The sequence below is a fragment of the Adiantum capillus-veneris genome, chromosome 8, assembly GCF_014529385.1.
Source record: "Adiantum capillus-veneris isolate H3 chromosome 8, ASM1452938v2, whole genome shotgun sequence".
NCBI classification, from domain to species: domain Eukaryota; kingdom Viridiplantae; phylum Streptophyta; class Polypodiopsida; order Polypodiales; family Pteridaceae; genus Adiantum; species Adiantum capillus-veneris.
This window is the reverse complement of record NC_140938.1, coordinates 128461984-128479812: the sequence shown is the minus strand read 5'-3', so window position 1 is coordinate 128479812 and position 17829 is coordinate 128461984. Positions and strand designations below refer to the sequence as shown.

At 42.2% G+C, this 17829-nt stretch overlaps 1 protein-coding gene across 1 annotated transcript; it reads left to right on the top strand.

Annotated features, from left to right (window-relative positions):
• Positions 1-14520: 14520 nt before the first annotated feature.
• LOC147452947 (uncharacterized) lies at positions 14521-15954 on the top strand. The gene is made up of 2 exons (XM_086519046.1): positions 14521-15004; positions 15513-15954. The coding sequence occupies exons 1-2, from the start codon at positions 14608-14610 to the stop codon at positions 15770-15772; spliced, it is 657 nt and encodes a 218-aa protein (XP_086375172.1). The 5' UTR covers positions 14521-14607; the 3' UTR covers positions 15773-15954.
• The last annotated feature ends 1875 nt before the right edge of the window (positions 15955-17829 follow it).

The window sequence follows — 17829 nt, the reverse complement described above, 5'->3', positions numbered from 1 at the left end:
AGAGAGAGAGAGAGAGAGAGAGAGAGAGAGAGAGAGTATAACATGAAAAAAAAATATGCTTTGCATGTAATACTACATGACTTCATGCAGCCTCTCAATCCTCCATATTCAAGCTATAGTCGCTCCCCGCATCTCCTTACTCCTTTCTCAACGTGAGAGAGCAAGAGAGCCTTGAGATTTGATACGAGTGAGAGAGCATCAGAATAATAGATGCTCATTTGTGCCCAACCATCTTCTTATATAGGCTCTCTGACCCCCTTTTAGGAAACCCTTTAATTGCATGCTCCTTGGTCTTACCCTTGCCTTGATAATCTCAATAGCCAAGACCCTTTTCTCATGCCCCTCATCCACTTATTTATCTTTTCCTTTAGCTTTCCATATTGCCCTTTGCTTCTCTTATTGCTAGCTCTCCTTACTCTAGTTGGGATTTTTTATTGGTACATCTGGGATCTCCTTGATGACAACACCAAAGGTCCTATTGATTACGCACACTGATATTGGCTCTGCCATCTTTCCCTCTCTCATCTCAGTCTTCCAATTGTCAAGACATTGGCCTAAGAACTGCTTGTACTTTCCATGCATATGATAACTGATTTTTTTTTGGTAAAATCAGCTATTCCTCAACCTCTACCAGAATAATTCTAGTATCTACCTCTCGCAACCATACCACTAGTACTAGCTCCATTCTCCACGTTCTTACAGAATTTCTTTTGCTTGATTGGCTGAGGGTTGGTCAATGCAATTAGGGATACCTCTTTACCTTCCTTGAAGTAATGTATCTTTTTTTTTTCGAGAAAAATATCCTTCTATTAGTTAATGAAACTGCCCATAGAGCTACAACCACCTCTACAAGAGAGAGCTACAACAATCATGAGGGGGAGACTCTCTCGATGAAAAAACAACTTATGTACAATGAGGCTAAATCAAGAGATGGGAGGAGGGAAAAGCCACATGAGTGGACAATAGTGCCATTTGAGCACACACTCAACCATGGTGAAGAAAGGCCTAGGGCATCAGAGTCGAAGGAAATCCTCTCTATGCTCCCTCATGCGGTCGAAGCTGCCCTAGAGTCTCTCGAACTGTCCTCTGAGAGTATGGATCAGCTCTAGCTAGACATACCAAACTGTCTCTGCTGGTAGTATAGGGTGAGCCTCGAAGATGCGAAAGCAACGGGCCCGCCAGATAAACTAGAGTGGCAGGCCGCAGATGAGCTCCCAACACTCCTCTCTCTCATTTCACCACTCTTGTGGAGTAAGCTTTGTAGCGGGCTGGCGTGTAGGTCGACTTGCCTTACTCCGTCGACTTCAGCGGCTGCATCATCATGGATGATGACGGCAAGAAGGTGATCTCGTGCATGCGTGGTCTTTGCTCTCAGCTGTTTAGACACTACATACTAAACAAATGGAGTGAAGTACCAAGTGATTTAAAAAATAGAGTCATCAGCATACTTCATGATGAGTTTCCCGTTCCAACACGGGATCAACGCTTCAATGAAGACCTGATGAAGATTCGAATGCGCGAATACTGCAAACACAAGCGTTCCGAAGTGCAAAAAGCAATCAAGCATGGGTGGAACATGCCAAATTGGCTAGCCAAAGAAGATTGGAAGAATGCAAAGAAAGCAGCGCGCGAGAATCCCGACAAGTGGAAGCAACAAAAGGATGCAGCCAGAGCGCGAGTAGAGGCAGGGAGCTCGCACCACTTGGGGAGCGGTGGATGGGCATCATTTGAGGCCGATTTTGTAAGTGTTTTCGCATTGCTCTTTATGTTCGATAGTTTAGGGTTTATGAGTTTTTTAATTCTAACATAATGAAATCTTTGTATGTTTTGACAGTGGTCGATGACAGGACGTGATCCCACACCGTACGAGCGCGAGTACGCAGGCAGGAAGGGCTTAAACGCCCTGATGGACATTCTTAGTTCTCGTGGTGGCATGGTTAGTATTAGGGTTTACTCTTTTCTATTTTTTATATTGTTTTATAAATGTCGTTATATGTTTATACTTACTGAAAGCTGTCTTATTGTCTTTTTTTGCAGAATCCGACAGATACGCCGCTTGGACGCGATGAGACGTCTGATTAGACGACGTTAGTTTAGCTGTAGCTAGATAGCATTAGTTTAGGGTTTCTCATAGCTTATGTATCATGAGACGGATTTTATACGTCTTTTTGAACCATGTATATTATTACATTTGTCACCGCACTTCATTTTGCCAATCAATTCTTTATGCCTATGATGTTGTACAATTGTCATTATTACATTTGCCAATCAATTCATTTTGCCTATGATGAGTACAATTGTCAATTTTACGCTTGTCAATTTTGCAAACAATGCATCTTGTGGGTGACTATTTTGGGTCTATTATCTACCCTTGCACTTTTTTTAAAAAGTGAATCAAGTACAATATGGTTGATGGGTGGCAGGGAATATTATTCATTAAGCACATGAAAGTTGTTGGTACATTACTCAAACCAAAAGCAAGAACTGTAAATTCATAATGCCCATAACGTGTATGAAAAGCAGTCTTTGGAATGTCCTCGGCCTTGATGCGGATTTGATGGTAGCCAGAACGAAGGTCGACCTTTGAAAATATTGTGGCACCACTCAAATGGCTAAGCAATTCATTTATGTGAGGAAGAGGATATTTGTTCTTAATGGTCTGTTTGTTTAACCCCCTGTAGTCAATGCATAACCTATATGTACCATCCTTTTTCTTTTGGAGTAACACAGGACTACCCCAAGGAGATACACTAGGTTTAATGAAACCCTTTTTCAAAATATCAAGTTGTATCTTGAGCTATTTAAGATCATCAATATTGAACCTGTATGGAGCCCTTGAATAAGGTGTTGCTCCTGGATATAGATCTATGGCGTGGTCTACCGCTCTAGGCGGAGGCATACCAGGAAGATCGTCCGGGAACACATCCTTAAATTCATGTAAGAGATCCTCTACAAATTCTGGATTTGCCTCTTTCTGTTTATTCCCAGAATCCTCTTTAATCTCGTTAGCAAACACAAGAAACGTCTCACACCCTTGTCTCACCCCCCTCAAAAGTTTCATGGCAGAAATCAGAAGTGATTTTGTATTTCTCTCCTCAGCTTTAATCGCATGACCATCTCTATTTTTAAAAACCAACTTACCCCTCTCACAATCAATCAATGCATGATTCGCAGCCAACCAATCCATTCCTAAAATGTAATGGAATTTGCCTTAATATGTGAGAGTAGCGGAATTTAATGAGAGTACTTTCAAAAAATGATTTTGTGAGCATAGCGGGTTGACGTAATTGAAGATAGCAACATAATCATAGCAATTAGTTAACTTGGCATAGACAATACTTTTGTAAGAGAGAGAGTTTAGAGAACATGACAACAGTTGAGAACCGGATTTATGTGGAGCCGGTCCCCCCTCCAATAGGCATTTGTATTATGATTTCTCCCATTTAGAGATACTTGTTACAATACATTCATTGTGTTCCTTGTGACCTAGGTGAAGCAATGAAGATGGAAAGCTTCATGCATCACCATCATAGCATAACCTAAACTTGAAGAAAGCTTTAACTATACCAAGCCTCAGTCCCAAGACCTCAAACACCTTCGAAGGTGGAGAGAGCTAGCAGGTAATGAGGGTAGGGAAGAGGAAGAAGAAACATTTCATACGAGAAAGAGCTAGTTCCTCACTTATCATAACTCTTGAGCTAGCATACATAATAGCATAGTAATGAAGAAGAAGGAGATGACAAGCTCAAGCATTGAATCATGGCTCTTGGTTGGATTTGCACTCCATAGCCAAGAGTGTTGGTGTAGGCTCTCAACCTCTACTTGCTTGGAGAGGGAGCTCTTGCACTTTGCATAGCACACCATGAGAGTGATTGTGAGTGTGTGTGGGTGAGTATACCCCCTAAGCACCCCCCTAGCTTGCTTGGGTCGACCCCCCCTTGTAGCTCATGCTTGAAGCTCATTGGACCCCTCCAGGCCTAGCCAATCACAAGCAGGAGCCATTACAAGCAACATGGGTAGCCTTGGGACAAGTGTCCCCCTTTCCCCTTTGAGAGAGAGGACTTGATAAATGCAAAAACAATTAGATAATTCAAGTAATTTATCATTGGACCCCTTTGAAGCCTAGCCAATAGGCTTCAAGCAACACATGAAGGTAACATGGGTAGGGACCTGACATGTGTCCTTGCTGCCTCTTCAAGTTGGGGCTTCCCTTGTGTGTGTGAGTGGGTGTTCTCTCTCTAGCCCCTAGGAAAAGGGCTCGCCCCCCCTCTTGTAGGAATGTTTTTGACTTTAGGTGATCAAGCACCTTACTTACCAAGCATGACAAAGCACTTGAACTAGGGGGTGTTCCCACAAGCATCTCAGGCAAGCTTCTCAAGGCACCTCAAGTACCTTAATCATGCAGCAAGTCAAGCACCTCAAGCATGGAGTAAGTCAAGCACCTCAAGCACCTTAATCAAGCACCTCAAGCAGGACAAACACCTCAATCACGACAAGCACCTCAAGCAGGTCAAGCACCTCGAGCTTGGGCCGGGTTCCCACCTCAAGCTCAGCCCTAGCTTACCTAAGGTCAAAGGACTTTTTCACACATTATTGGAGGTCTTCAATGAAGCTAACCCTAAGGTCTTATGCTCCATTGGTTAGCCTTGCTCTTGATAGACCATCTCCCATTTGGGCCCCTTTACTATTGGCCCCGTGTTGAGATAGATCTATAAGCACATATCTATATCCTAACACTTGTTCCCGTTTATTCTCCCACATTAAGTGATCAATTTAATATGAGAAAATCATTTGGGTTGGTTAGATATTAGATTTTATGACATAAAATTACATCCCGTTCACCCATGCCAATAACATAAAATTCTCCCGAATGTTTCTCTTTGTTCAGCAAAAAAGGTAAGTTTTGAATATGACCCTGTGTATAATGTTTCTTCCCATTGGCCAATTCTACAGGTCTCCTAATGTGGGAATCAGGATTCAATTTCAAAGTCTGCGCAAGCTTGTTAGACATAAAACAATGCGTACTACCCGAATCAATGAGAAAATTCACAATTTTAGTTCCTATCTTACCCCGAATTCTTATAACGGATGCCCTTAAATGATGAACAAACGTTGTCATACATTTCATAGGAATTTCAGAGCACTTACCTTCCTCACTCGCTTCCTCAATCGTGGTGTCCATCGCATTCATATTGGCTTCCATTCGTGCAAGAACTGCTTTATCGATCTCCTTATTTGGGCATTCGAACGTCTTGTGTCCTTGCTCACCGCAACGGAAACATAACCCAAATCTCCTTGCTCGTTCCAGAAAAGCCGGATCATGTTGCCACCACAGCGGTTGTCGTCTTCTTTGATTCTGATTTGCATCATTTTGACCCAAATTTTGATTGCGGTTGTTTACAGCATTCTGATTTGTACTCTGATTTCGATTGAAATTTTGATTCTTATTTGAAAAATTATTGGGTGGTCTTCTCTGATTATTTGTAAAATTCCTTCGGGGAAATTCAGTGTTTGTCTGAAAAGGCCTATTCTGCATTCTATGCCCGGTAGATATAATTCTGCTTGGAGTAGGGTTGTGGCTCTCATACTTCACCTTCTTCTCATAATTTTCGGCCTTCACAATAGCATCTAGAAAATCGGTAGCCCCTGCACCCTTTACTTGATAATACAGATCTTTACACAGTCCTTCGATAAATTTGTTTGTCAACGCCTCTCCTTCTACTTTAGGTGCATACTTGTGAAGTCGCAAAAACTTCTCCTTATACTCATGTACAGTAAGACTTGGCTCGTCCTCAGGTTGCTGCTGAAACTTGTAAAACTCCATCTTTTTATCCATCTCATAGTGTGAAGAACAATACCTTTTATACGCTTGCGTTTTAAATTCCTCCCAAGTGATTGGAGTAACCTTTGTTCGCTGTTTAAGGTATGCTTTCCACCAAAGCTTTGCGGTTTGTCGAAGATGAACAGAATAATAGAGATGGGCAACAAAAGATAGAGAAAGAGATCTTTGTATTGATGGATTTTTGTAGAGTTTTGATACAATAGAGGTATAGGCGCACTCCGTTGTACGGAGCTCGAACCTCCCGACCACCCCGGAGCTTCAGTCCTCTTGCATGCAGCGTCTCACTCGCACTCACACTCTCACTCGCACTCGCACTCGCACTCGCAGAAGAGGAGATCTGTGAATGATCCCCAAACGCACCACCCATCCTGCTTTTATCCTTGTTTTTCTCAAAAAGCCTGCACGATTTTTGCACCAAGTATACCTGCGAGAATAATATAAGAACGTGATCGCTAAGCGATCCGTAAAGGTTAGATTTCTATCATGACACTTTGCACAGATCCTGTTTCACACATTGATTTCTGCATCGCCTACAAAATAGCCAAAAGAACATACTCCTGCAACCAATTGAACATGATAATCAAAGTAAAAAACATAATTATATACCTTCATAATCTCAATTGCCATACTCTACCATGAAGAAACAATCCACTTCTTGGTTGATAGCAGGGAGAACTGTATGATGTTGTATGTCTGTCTGTCCCTGTGTATACTACACTGCTGCTACCTTCTGTTTGTTTTCATCATAACTTTTACAAACGAACTCAGAACAGAGCAATCCTGTAGACCAGACCTATTAGGCAACGCGAACAGAATTGCGAAAAACGTCTGTATTTGGCTAAAAATGCAACTTTTAGTTCGCGACTCTTAAAACCTCTATTTTTGGGTCTCCACTACTTTTACATCTTATTTTAAGCCTACCCATGCATTTTAAGCTAAAACACATAAATATAAAACATTGATATTAATAAAAATCTCAATTTTACTTTTCATAGACAGACTATCTGTTATTCATTAATCTTTATCAAATACGTCTTTAGTGTATTATTTAAAAAAAGAATATATGTTCTCTCTTAATATCTCAAACTCATTCATATAAGCTCTATTTAATAGACTATTCAACAATCTTTCAAATCGTGCTAAACGAAAGATATGCCCTGCTACATTCTTTTCGACTTTAAGAACTTCAAAGATTAGTCCTATTACATTCTTTAAGCGGGAAACGTTTTTGTCATGCTTGCATTCTTATGTTCGAGAGAGGGTGGAGTATGAAGATCCAAGCACTTATGATGAAGCCGTTAGAGTTGCCAAAGCAAAGAGTCGAAAGATGAAGAAGAAGATGGAGGCAAGATGGCTATAGTCAGCAATCACGACAGCCAGTCGACCTAAGCCCAAGCAGATTGATGGGCATCAAGAGGTAAAAGCTCCTTTTTTGTTGATATGCATGTAATCAAAGCCCGTGAAGCTGATGCCAGGCTAGAAGAGCTAAACGAAGTGCCAACCAGGGCTCAAAAGGTGTGCCGAGGCATATTCAGGATGCCACCCAGTTTGTTTCCTCAAGAGAGTGAGGTCGTAAAAGCTTTTCAAGAAGAGGTGCCAAATCTAGAGCCAACGAGGCTGACAGCCAAGGTGCAAGAACTGACAAGTGGAGAAGAGGAGTTTGAAAGTTCTCAAAGCTCCAGCAGCAGTTTGGACACAGATAGCATGTGGGAGAAAAAGTCCCGGTCTTCTAGGTACGAAACTTATGATGTTTTTCATGTAGATGAAGTGGACAACAATGTATGTGAGTTGCCTGCCAGCCAGCTAATGGTTGAAGAGAAGTATAGTGTTTCACCTTGTGTGAATCTGCCAGTCGAGTAGCCCTATCAGATGTTGTGTGATGGTGAGTTGCTATTGGAGGAAGAAGCATGGTTTGATGGTGTATCAGACCTAATTGAAGAGCAGGTTTTTGAGGATGGCTTGCAAGAGCTAGAAGCAAAAGCTGTGGTAGATCCAGTTGATTTTTCTATGCAAGGGTGGGGCAACCTTGCCTTGGTGAGCCTGTCGAGGTGTACTTTGAAGTTCCAGAGTTTGTGGGTAGCCGTGGAGAGTTAACTCCGGCAGATGACTCTATGGAAGCTGATACAGGTGCAGCCTATGAGGGTGAGGCTCCATGCAATGAGGAAGGTGCCGTCAACCTTGCAGGTGATGAGGTGTTTGAAGAAAAGGTTGTCGCTCTAGCAAGTCATACTCTTGAGTATAAAAAGATGGTTTTGGAGCCGTTTACAGAGGGTTTGGATGCAGGTTTGCAAAGGGATCAGTTTTGCTTGGCTATGCAGCAAGTGGACGCAAATGGCAGGGTATTGTTGCTTCATGCTATGCTATTGATAGCTATGTTGTTGCAAGTTGCTTTGCAGGGTGTACTATGCAGGTTTCAATGCTCATTTGATAAAGATGATGATGTGAAAGGTTTTGTAGTAGATGACATGATAGCAGCTTATGGTACCAAAGCTTTAAGTGGTCGAAAGCTTATTTGTGCTTGGCAAGGATTGTGGCTACAGGGTGACAAAGCTCGATGCTATGAAGAGCTGGAAGGATGGCCTGTCTATTGGCATACAAATGCAAAGGAAGATTTGGATATACATGCTGTACAGGTGGATGGCCACGGCCATTGTTTTGTTTTTAATCCAGCTGGATCCTACACTATGATTGGGGAAGCTATGAGCTTTCCATTTGACCCTGGCGGGTGATGCAGTAGCTGATGCTTTTCTCTCTATCTCTATCCTATCTATATAGCCACAATTTATTATGCAGTCTATGTAGCTCTTTTATATCATTCTCTCTACATAGTTCTATTTTACCTAAATAATACTATGGTTGAGCATGAATGCTCAACGAGGGGGTGGGCAATGATGGTACAGCCAAATTCTGTCGACCTAGGGAAGTGCAGGAAGCGTAGGCATGAAGGTTTGCAAGAAGATGGTACGATGCTTGAGAGGTTGCTTGATGCAAGGTACAACATGTATCGCCTGAATGGGTATGTCAAATGTGGCTTCTGACAGGTCAAAGGTGATTTTCAAGCTCAGCCGCTCGGGTCTCTTAAAGTCTCTTGCACGGGCTAATACCATGCTGTGTATGTTAGGTGCTTGCCCCGCTCGCACAAGGTCTGAGTTTTGATGATGCTTGAAGATAGATGGATAACAGTTTATGATCAGGAGTTGACGGCACGCAAAGTGATTCTTTTCGGTGGAGTTTTAGGGTATATAAAGTTTGAGGCGGATGATCGGTCTTGCTTCTGCTCATTGGCAACGTGACGGGAAGCTAGTCACATTTTTATGAGGGGGTGGAGCTCAAGCTTCGAAGGGTGTGCAAGAGGAGAGGTTGAAGGAGGTTTTTCGACGACCACCGAGCGTCACTAGTTGATAGTGTGTGATCGGTCACTAGTTGATAGTGTGTGATCGGTCGCCAAGCGAGGTTTTAAAAAAACATGCCTTTAAGCTATTCAAAGGCAAACAAAAAAGCTTTTGTCGTGCTGCAGTCGACGAACAGTGCCAACAGAGAAGAGGGCGACACTTGGGGGGTGCATGGAGGAGCGCTAGTTGGATGACAACGGGGCCATGCAGTTGCAAAGACATGGTTGGGGGCCGAGGAGGGCTCGTAGGAGCACTGGATAGGCGGGTAAGTTTGGGGGGGCGGCCAGTTGATACGGAAGGGCCGACTGCAGCAGGCAGCGAGTGGCAACCCCTCAGGGGCTGGAAGAGCAGGAGGAGTCGCCAGAGGGCGAGGAAGAGCCGAGGGATGCCATGGGCTGCATGGTAAGGGCCTGAGGCCTTGTGAACAGGCGACGGGAGGGCCGCTGGAGGACCGGCAAAGGGCAGCGCTGCAATTGGTGGTCAAGGGGGCGACTGCACCAGGGTGGCATCCGGTTGATTGCAGAGAAGAGAGGAGTTGGCGGCCAAAGGAGGTGGCAGGCAGGAGGCGGCTACAGAGCTGCTACAGAAGGCCGCCAGTGAGGGCTTGAGGTGGTTGGCTCGTGCATGACAGAGGGGAGCGTGGGTTGCATCAAACGAGGGGGCAGCTCTATGGCATGAGGGGAGTCGTCTGCAAAAGGGAAGATAGAGTGGCCGTGAAGAGGGACAACCATCTCGTGAGAGTGCAGTAGAGGAGAAGGTGGAGGCGCTCAGGACAAAGCAAGGGAAAGATGGTGGTTGCCATCGGTTGACTTGTCAAGGCATAAGAGAAACAGTTCGATTGTTAAGCAAGGAAAGGAGCACTACAAGCACTCTGGAAGGCCGAGACAGGCACATCAAGAAAAAACCGATCCATGAGAGAGGCCAAGGGCGATTGATATGGGGAAACGGAAGCTCCCATACCTATTGTAACTACCCTTGATAAGAGGAGCTTGTCAGAGCCAAGAAGCGAGAAGGCGTTTTCTTATGGAAAGCATTATTGTCAACTCTCTTTAGCAAAGCCCACTGCATCGACATAATGATGATCTCTATAGTTATGGCGTTTGAGTGGATAAGCTACATATCTCTTTTGCTCTCATGTGTGTAAGTGTCGAGTATCTGAATGTTCTTGTGCAAATGAGGTTCTCCAAAGGATGTGGGTATTATGGTAGGTCGGGTATATGTATTCTTTAGTGGTATGTCGTTAGCATAGGAATTTGTGTATGCCAGAGATTCGGCAAGGGGATGTGGGTAGATTTGTTTGGGAATGCATATCTTTGAGGGAGAGTCTTCTCAACGGTCAAAAAAAGTAAAGTCATGTTGATATGCTTGGTTGTGGATCATATACAGTTAAGGGTTGGTCGGGCATGGGCTTTGACAATAATCGTTGCTAGGTTGTGATTCAAGGTGTGTGTTCAATAGGGGATAGGGGTGCTGTCAAATCACTGGGCTATAGAGAGGCATTCACCAAGTGTACTGGTGGTTTTCTCACTTCCCCCTTTCCAGCGTTCCACCTCTGTTGCTAGTCTCGCTTGCTCTATCGGTGAGAGAGCAAGTTGAATGGTGGGCTCTGCGGGGTCGGGCGAGGAGACTTCATTGGAGTCCCTCTATGGTGGAGCTTGAGCCTCCATCTGTGTCTGCTATTGTGAAGAAAGGGCGAAAAGGTGTTGGCGAACGGAGACCTCCGGCGGGACCGAGCACGTCGCAAGTGCTATCGAGAGCAGTCAAGCAGGACTGAAGTGGGCGAGGAGGAGGTCCACGGGCAATGTGCATGCGGGCGAGGAAGCGGGCAGGCAGGCGGGGAGGACAATGGGCAGGCAGGGCAGCGGGCAGGGCAATGGGGTAAGCAGGGCAGCGGGCAGGGCAGGCAAGGCAACGGCAGGGTAGGTGGATAGGCGGGTGGGCAGGGGGGCAGGGCAGGGGACAACGGATACGTAGCAGGGAGGGATAGGTAGCAGGGAGGTGGGGAGCGAATGTTTGATCTATGATCTCAGCTATCTATTTTAACAATTTTTTTCCTTGACCATTGTCCTCCCTTAGCTTCTTGCTCTTGAACCCACTTAGAAACGAGGCTCTCATTTGTTTCTTTGAGGGCGGCTCCTGTAACTGTCTAGTGAAACCTTTAATCTTTTCTACATAGATCCTCACTATGAGTTTACCCTACTAAATCTTATCTAACTCATAAAAGAAATCTTCATCATTGCAGTTCTCACCATATTCTACGCCCTAAAGTCTTTCTTCAATCTACTCTAAGCTCTCAACCTACATGCTAGATAATGGTTATACCACTTCCTAGCTACATCCTTCAACATGTGAGGAAAGTATTCTACCTAAACATCCTTGTCAATGTCCTTGAGGTCAAAATGTTGTTCAAACTCTTAGCTAGGAGCATTTGGTTTATACCTCTTGCTATCTTTTAATGTTCAAAATGCAATTTTTAGTTTATTGGCCTTTTCAGGGTGTCTGGGTTTATCACAATGATTAGTTGTGTATCTTATTCGATGTATGTATTTTTCATAGTGATCATTTTCTTACTCCCAGCATTGGGGTTTGACATGGTAATTATCATCTCTCTCGGTTATTGTTTCAAGATCTTTTCCTCAATGAGTTTTTGTCATCAATTCATAGTGTTTGTGCCTATGTTTTCTTGATTCATCAACATCACTATTGATGTTAGCTTTCACATGTTAACTATGTGAATGAGAGCATCTCTCAACCCTCTCTAAATGCCCTCTCCTTGAATGACCTGACTATTTTATAATCTCGATGGGTATCAAAATTTCGAATTCCTAGTTCTACTTTTGTCTCCTTGCCTAAAGATGTGGCTGAAGATCATGAGACTTCTATGGTGATCCTTCAACAACAATACTATTATGATCCTGGTCCTCAGCAACCATTCTGGTGGATCTCCTACCTCTTATTCAGCATCGATTAGGCATTTTGTGTTGTTGATTACTTTTTAGTCCTAGATTGGGAGATTGATTCTTGTCAAGAGCATTAGCTCACCACCGTGACTGCTAAAATGGAATGATCTAGGGACTTGACAGCTATTCTAGAGTTAAGACTTAAAGAAACTAACTAGTTCATACTTGAATGCCATATGAGTTGATCTGGTTCAAATACCATAGTCAGATCATTAGATGGCATAAAGTTCAGACAAAGCAGACTTCAAATGAAAGATTCAAACTAGACTAGCACTTGACTTCAGAAAATTCCTGAACTGAAATGAGCAAACAAGTTCAAAGTATGAGACATTAACTGAGACAACTCAGAATGTGGTTCAGAGTTAGATTATAGAACATAGTTTAGAGTACAACTGGCTCAACTTCAGATTCATATTTAGATACAAGGCTATAAGACTCTAGAATGACTGATTGAGAGGCGCAAATGATAGAAAAGACTAGATCCTCAGCTCTCCTAAATGATAGAGTGAAAATATGAAGAGTTACAAGAGTCCAATATGACTATAATGAGATTAACGGGTCCTATTCATAAGTGTTGGTGATGGGTTCTAACTGCTTGGCATAGTCATAAAGTATGGAACTGCTCTATTGCACCTCCATGTGGCATTTTGCAATGGTGGTAACTTTGGAAAGCCTTAGCCTGTAGGCTTTAGAGAGAACTTGTGGAGGCATCTCTCTAAAGAGTACGGTCCTGGGGCATTCACTAAGTAAAATTTTCTTATATCACATGTGTTCACCAAAATGGAATTTGATTACCCCTATACCCCTCTTGCACACACGAATCTGTATATTAACAAGAAATCATAATTCCTTCTGTTGAATGCACGTACTATGTTACATATACTTTAGTGAACTCCTCGGGAGTCTGGTCCCGCGTGGATGAGTTTGAGGCATCTCTCTAAATAGGTTGATACCACTATCTACAAACAATTAACTATGAAAAGTTCTAATTTAGAGGGTTTCTGACTTTATGGAAGGTTTATGAGTTTGCTTGGGCATAATTAGCCAATTGGGCAATACTACCCACACAAAATCTTTTAGTGCTGAAAATTAGCACACGGTTATAGAAATATATATTAAAGAAGGACCATCACTAATATGCTCACAAGCACACAATCACATATCCTTTCAACACATATGTACACACACACACACACATAGTGAATCTCACCTTTAAATTTCCCACAAGAAGTAGATCAAGGAAGAAGAGGAATGTATCAAGAACTTCTTGGATGACCCCTTAAAGCTTTACCAAGTATGTGGTGCAATTATATGGATGTACACGTATATTTGTTGTTGCTTCCATCCACACCAATTGACATATTGTAGAGTTTTTGGCTCTTTTCATAAAACTTCACTTCATTTTGGATATATTAAATTTTTTTAATTTTTGATAAAGGAGAGGATTGTGGGGATGGAAAGTAATTACCTAGGACAAGTGTGTAGGGGAGGGAGGGAGGGAGGGGGGGGGGGCGGGGGGGGGGGTTGTTTGCAAGATATGAGTTTCATTAGCGGAAGAAATGCAACAACAACAAACCTATGAATCCCTAATCATAAATGACATCCGATAAGGGATCAATACGATCAACTCAATGAACTTGAATATTTGCTTCAAAAAGCACCATTTTTAGCCCAATATTTGCACCGTTGTAGCTCTCTATGCCATCATATATGCCATTAATCTGGAAGGTGTAGTTTAAAGAGTATCATTCCTTCCCACTTCCTACCACATATAGTGACACCCATCATTCTATATGTGACACCCATGATTCCCTTTTGATCTTTTCGTGTCTGTATATGGTTGTCTTCTTGAAGTGACTTGCAATTTAGAGGGCTGTTGGCATCCAATTTTCCATAAAAACAGTGTCATGCGTCTATGTGGTGGACACTGGACAGTATCAAATGATCAGTTAGCAAAATGTCTAAAGGGAAGGTGGAATCTTGACTATTGATTGTGAAGACTTCAAATATAGGGACTTTTTGACTATAGGGAAGGGTTAAGGATTTTTTGCAAAACATGGTTGGCCAATTGTTGGGTACACAATTAGCAAGTGGGTACATATTATTGCTCTTCCTGTCATTATCTTTTGCTTTAGGCAGAAATGCAAGGAATAGTCATTCCCACTCATGATTTTTTTTTTCAAAGGCAGGGGTCCATATCGAAGGTGCCAGGCATGACGCAGGATGGATGTTACGCCGTTTGAAATTGTGACTCTCTCTCTCTCTCTCTCTCTCTCTCTCTCTCTCTCTCTCTCTCGTTGTTATTTTTCTTCATATATTTAATTAGATATCCCAGCTAATTGCCACCTGAGCGATGATCTGGGAGGCTGATTGTAATGAGGGCCTTGCAGATCAGTAGCTTGTGGAGAAGACCATGGGGAAGAGAAAGCTTTCTGCAGCTAGCTCCACTGCTAGCTATTGCGAGCTTAATATAGCTGATTCTTGCTCGCTACCCGGCAAAAACCCTCTGCAGCTGCAGGAGACAATACTTAGCTCTGCAGAAGCTGCGGGAAGGGCGGGCAGCAACAGTACTAGTACTACTCATACGAAAGTGAGACGGCGCAAGTCGAGGGCGAAGCCCAAAGTGCCAATCAAAGAGTTGTCCGCCGACAGGTTCACCTTCAGGGAGATGGTGCATCAGCACACGGGCCTCTTGCATGCGCCCTCGAGGTTTCCGTCTCCTGCAACTACAAATCCCACGCATGAGAACGAGGCCTCAACATCTTCTGCATATTTCAATAGCAGCCATAGCTACGACTTTCCTAGTGCAGGTACATACAATTAACAGCACGACACAATATAATTAGCCCTTGGAATGTGTAATAGGACGAAATAAGTCGATGTGTTAAGTATAATTAAGTCATAGGCTGATCAGGTGTCTGATAATCTCTGCTTAGCACCTTCCATGTATAACGTATACACATAATCTTTGCTCTTATTTAGAGGTAGCTTGTCTAGTGATCACAACCTTTGCATAGTCCTATTTCACACGAACATTTAGAAATTTGCTCATGTAGGAAAACAGAGTCTTTTTCAGTGTTTTTCGTGCAATGCATAACATCATGAGCTTCTGGTCGAGAGGCACCGCATACCTAGCTAGGTACGATTGGGGGTAGGGGACCCCGGCCCCCCCCACCGGGCCGGCGGTCTCCTGCCCCCAATCATACCTAGGTAGGTATGCGGTGCCTCCCTCACAGAAGCTCATGATGTTCAGGTAAGTCACAATGTCCTTCATATAATTATAGCTCACAAAATTCTCCTAATTTTCTGATCTTGCAGTTAACTCTCTCATGAACTCCCCATCTTGCAATAGTGGATCGACGAGATCGCCTCACCCATCACTTATATCATTTGCAACATCAGGCGCTCAATTAGTTGATGCTGCTTATGAGCCTCAGCTTATTAATGACTACCCCACAAAATCACCAAGTTACACAGATCTAGAGCTTATGATCACAAATAGCAACTTCATCAAGCTTGCTTGTGTTCTTCTCCAGCAGATCACCTCTCGGCTGTCCTCCAAGTACATGCTGCCTTAATTAGTGTTGTAATTGCCCACCGCAGATTTCTATCATTCACCGATACCGACCACTAATCATTATGACTCTGACAACATTGCAGCTGTTGTTGATGGGGCATATGGCGAATATGAGAAATTTTGTAAATATTTCTCCAATTGTACAATTAATGTCGCTAATCCCAAGATACTTTGATCGCAGTACTATACTTCTTATTCATCACACGTTTTTCTATCTTTTTGCAAATGGCAGACTACAGCTAATATCCTTCAATACGTTCTTTCTCTACAGATTTTCTCCTTCCCCAATGTTAGAGAAGAGGCCTACCTTACTGGCACTTATTTTGTTGTGACTACTTCCATAGCAATGATACTATCACAAGAAGTTTTGGACAAATTCTCACAATAATTCCCACATTGTGACTTACCTGAACATCATGAGCTTCTGTGAGGGAGGCACCGCATACCTAGCTAGGTATGCGGTGCCTCTCGAGCAGAGGCTCATGATGTTATGCATTGTACGAAAAACACTAAAAAAGACTCTGTTTTCCTACATGAGAAAATTTCTAAATCTTCTTGTGTACCTTCACTAGTGGTGTCTCTTTAGACTTAGGACATTACATCCTATACAAAATATCCATTTTACAAAGAAGAACATTGGTATTGCAAATCAAATATAAGTAAACTATGTGCCTATTAGGAAGTTTTGAACATAACTTTTAAAGTAAGGCACATTAGTACAACACACAAAAAGAAATCATAGCATAAATGAAATGAAATTCTATTGGATGGTCTAATAGAAGTTAGATGAGGAGAACACGAAACATCTTTCATGTGTAAAGAGACTTGAAAGCTTGTGTACAAGATATGCATTCATATTTACATCCCTGGCTAAGCAAGGGAGTTTTCCCTTTACTTGTCCTGTTTATGCTTGCTTGACCTTTTCTCTATTTACTCTCTCTACACACACACACACACACACACACACATACATTGAAGTAGATCTACATACACATTCATGTTTTCTTAGTCAAGAATTCATGTTAAATTGAGCTAATTTTTTTATTGCAGTACTCAATCTAGTTTATGTTTCATGATATAGTTAGTTACCGTAGGGGTAATCTAGGGCTAATCAAGGTTTAGGGTTGGTTTAGTTCAGGATTTTTTAGATTTAACATAGAATTCTCTTAGGATTATTTTATGGTAAATGGCTAAGATTATTTTAGGGTGTAGGATGAGCTAGTTTATGATTTCTTAACACTAGTCTGGTACCAAAACAAGACACTTTAATGCTACTTGCATTAGACGGTATATCTAAGAAAACACTCTTGATATGCTTAAATATGTTAGCTAGGGGGTCTTTCAAAATATAACCTTGCATTTTGGAATCTACCATGATGAAGAACTATACTCATCAAGTTGACCCTCGTAAAACTACAATTAATGCTTTGAAGAAATCAACTATATATGCTCAAGAAAAAATGCAGTGACCTGGTAGGAAATTAAACGTGACTTTTTCACAATTGTGCTATAGAAAATTGAAAGTTTCATGTGCAAAAAAAATCACTTTAGAGTATGTAAAATAATAGAAATTTCTACGTATTTGATATTTCAAGCATATTGTTGTATACAAAGAAAAATATGTTTTTGATTTATTTGTGAGTTTTAAAAAGTGACACATTGCTTACCCTTCCCATTGAGGACTCAAGGTGACAAGTAGAAGGGCTTTAGTATCTAGAATTTATATTTTAAATATTCAAAATTACGTAGGAGAAAACGTTGATATTTTCATTCTTGAGACATAAGCCTTCAAAACCTCTAGGACCAAACTCCTGGGGAGTTCACTAAAGTATATGTAACATAGCACATGCGCTCAACATAAGGGATTTTAATGTCTTGTGAATTTACAGATTCATGTGTACAAGAGGGGCATAAGGGGTAATTAAATTCCATTTTGGTGAATGCACGTGATATAAGAAAATTTTACTTAGTGAACATCGTGGGACCAGACTCTTTAGACAGATGCCTCCACAAGTTCTCTATGAAGCCTACAGGTTGAGGCTTTTCAGAGTTACTACC

Coding starts and splice junctions, on each gene's coding strand:
- LOC147452947 (XM_086519046.1), top strand. CDS start 14,608: ATGGGGAAGAGAAAGCTTTCTGCAGCTAGCTCCACTGCTAGCTATTGC. Junction 15,005..15,512: donor CTACGACTTTCCTAGTGCAG/GTACATACAATT, acceptor CTGATCTTGCAG/TTAACTCTCTCATGAACTCC.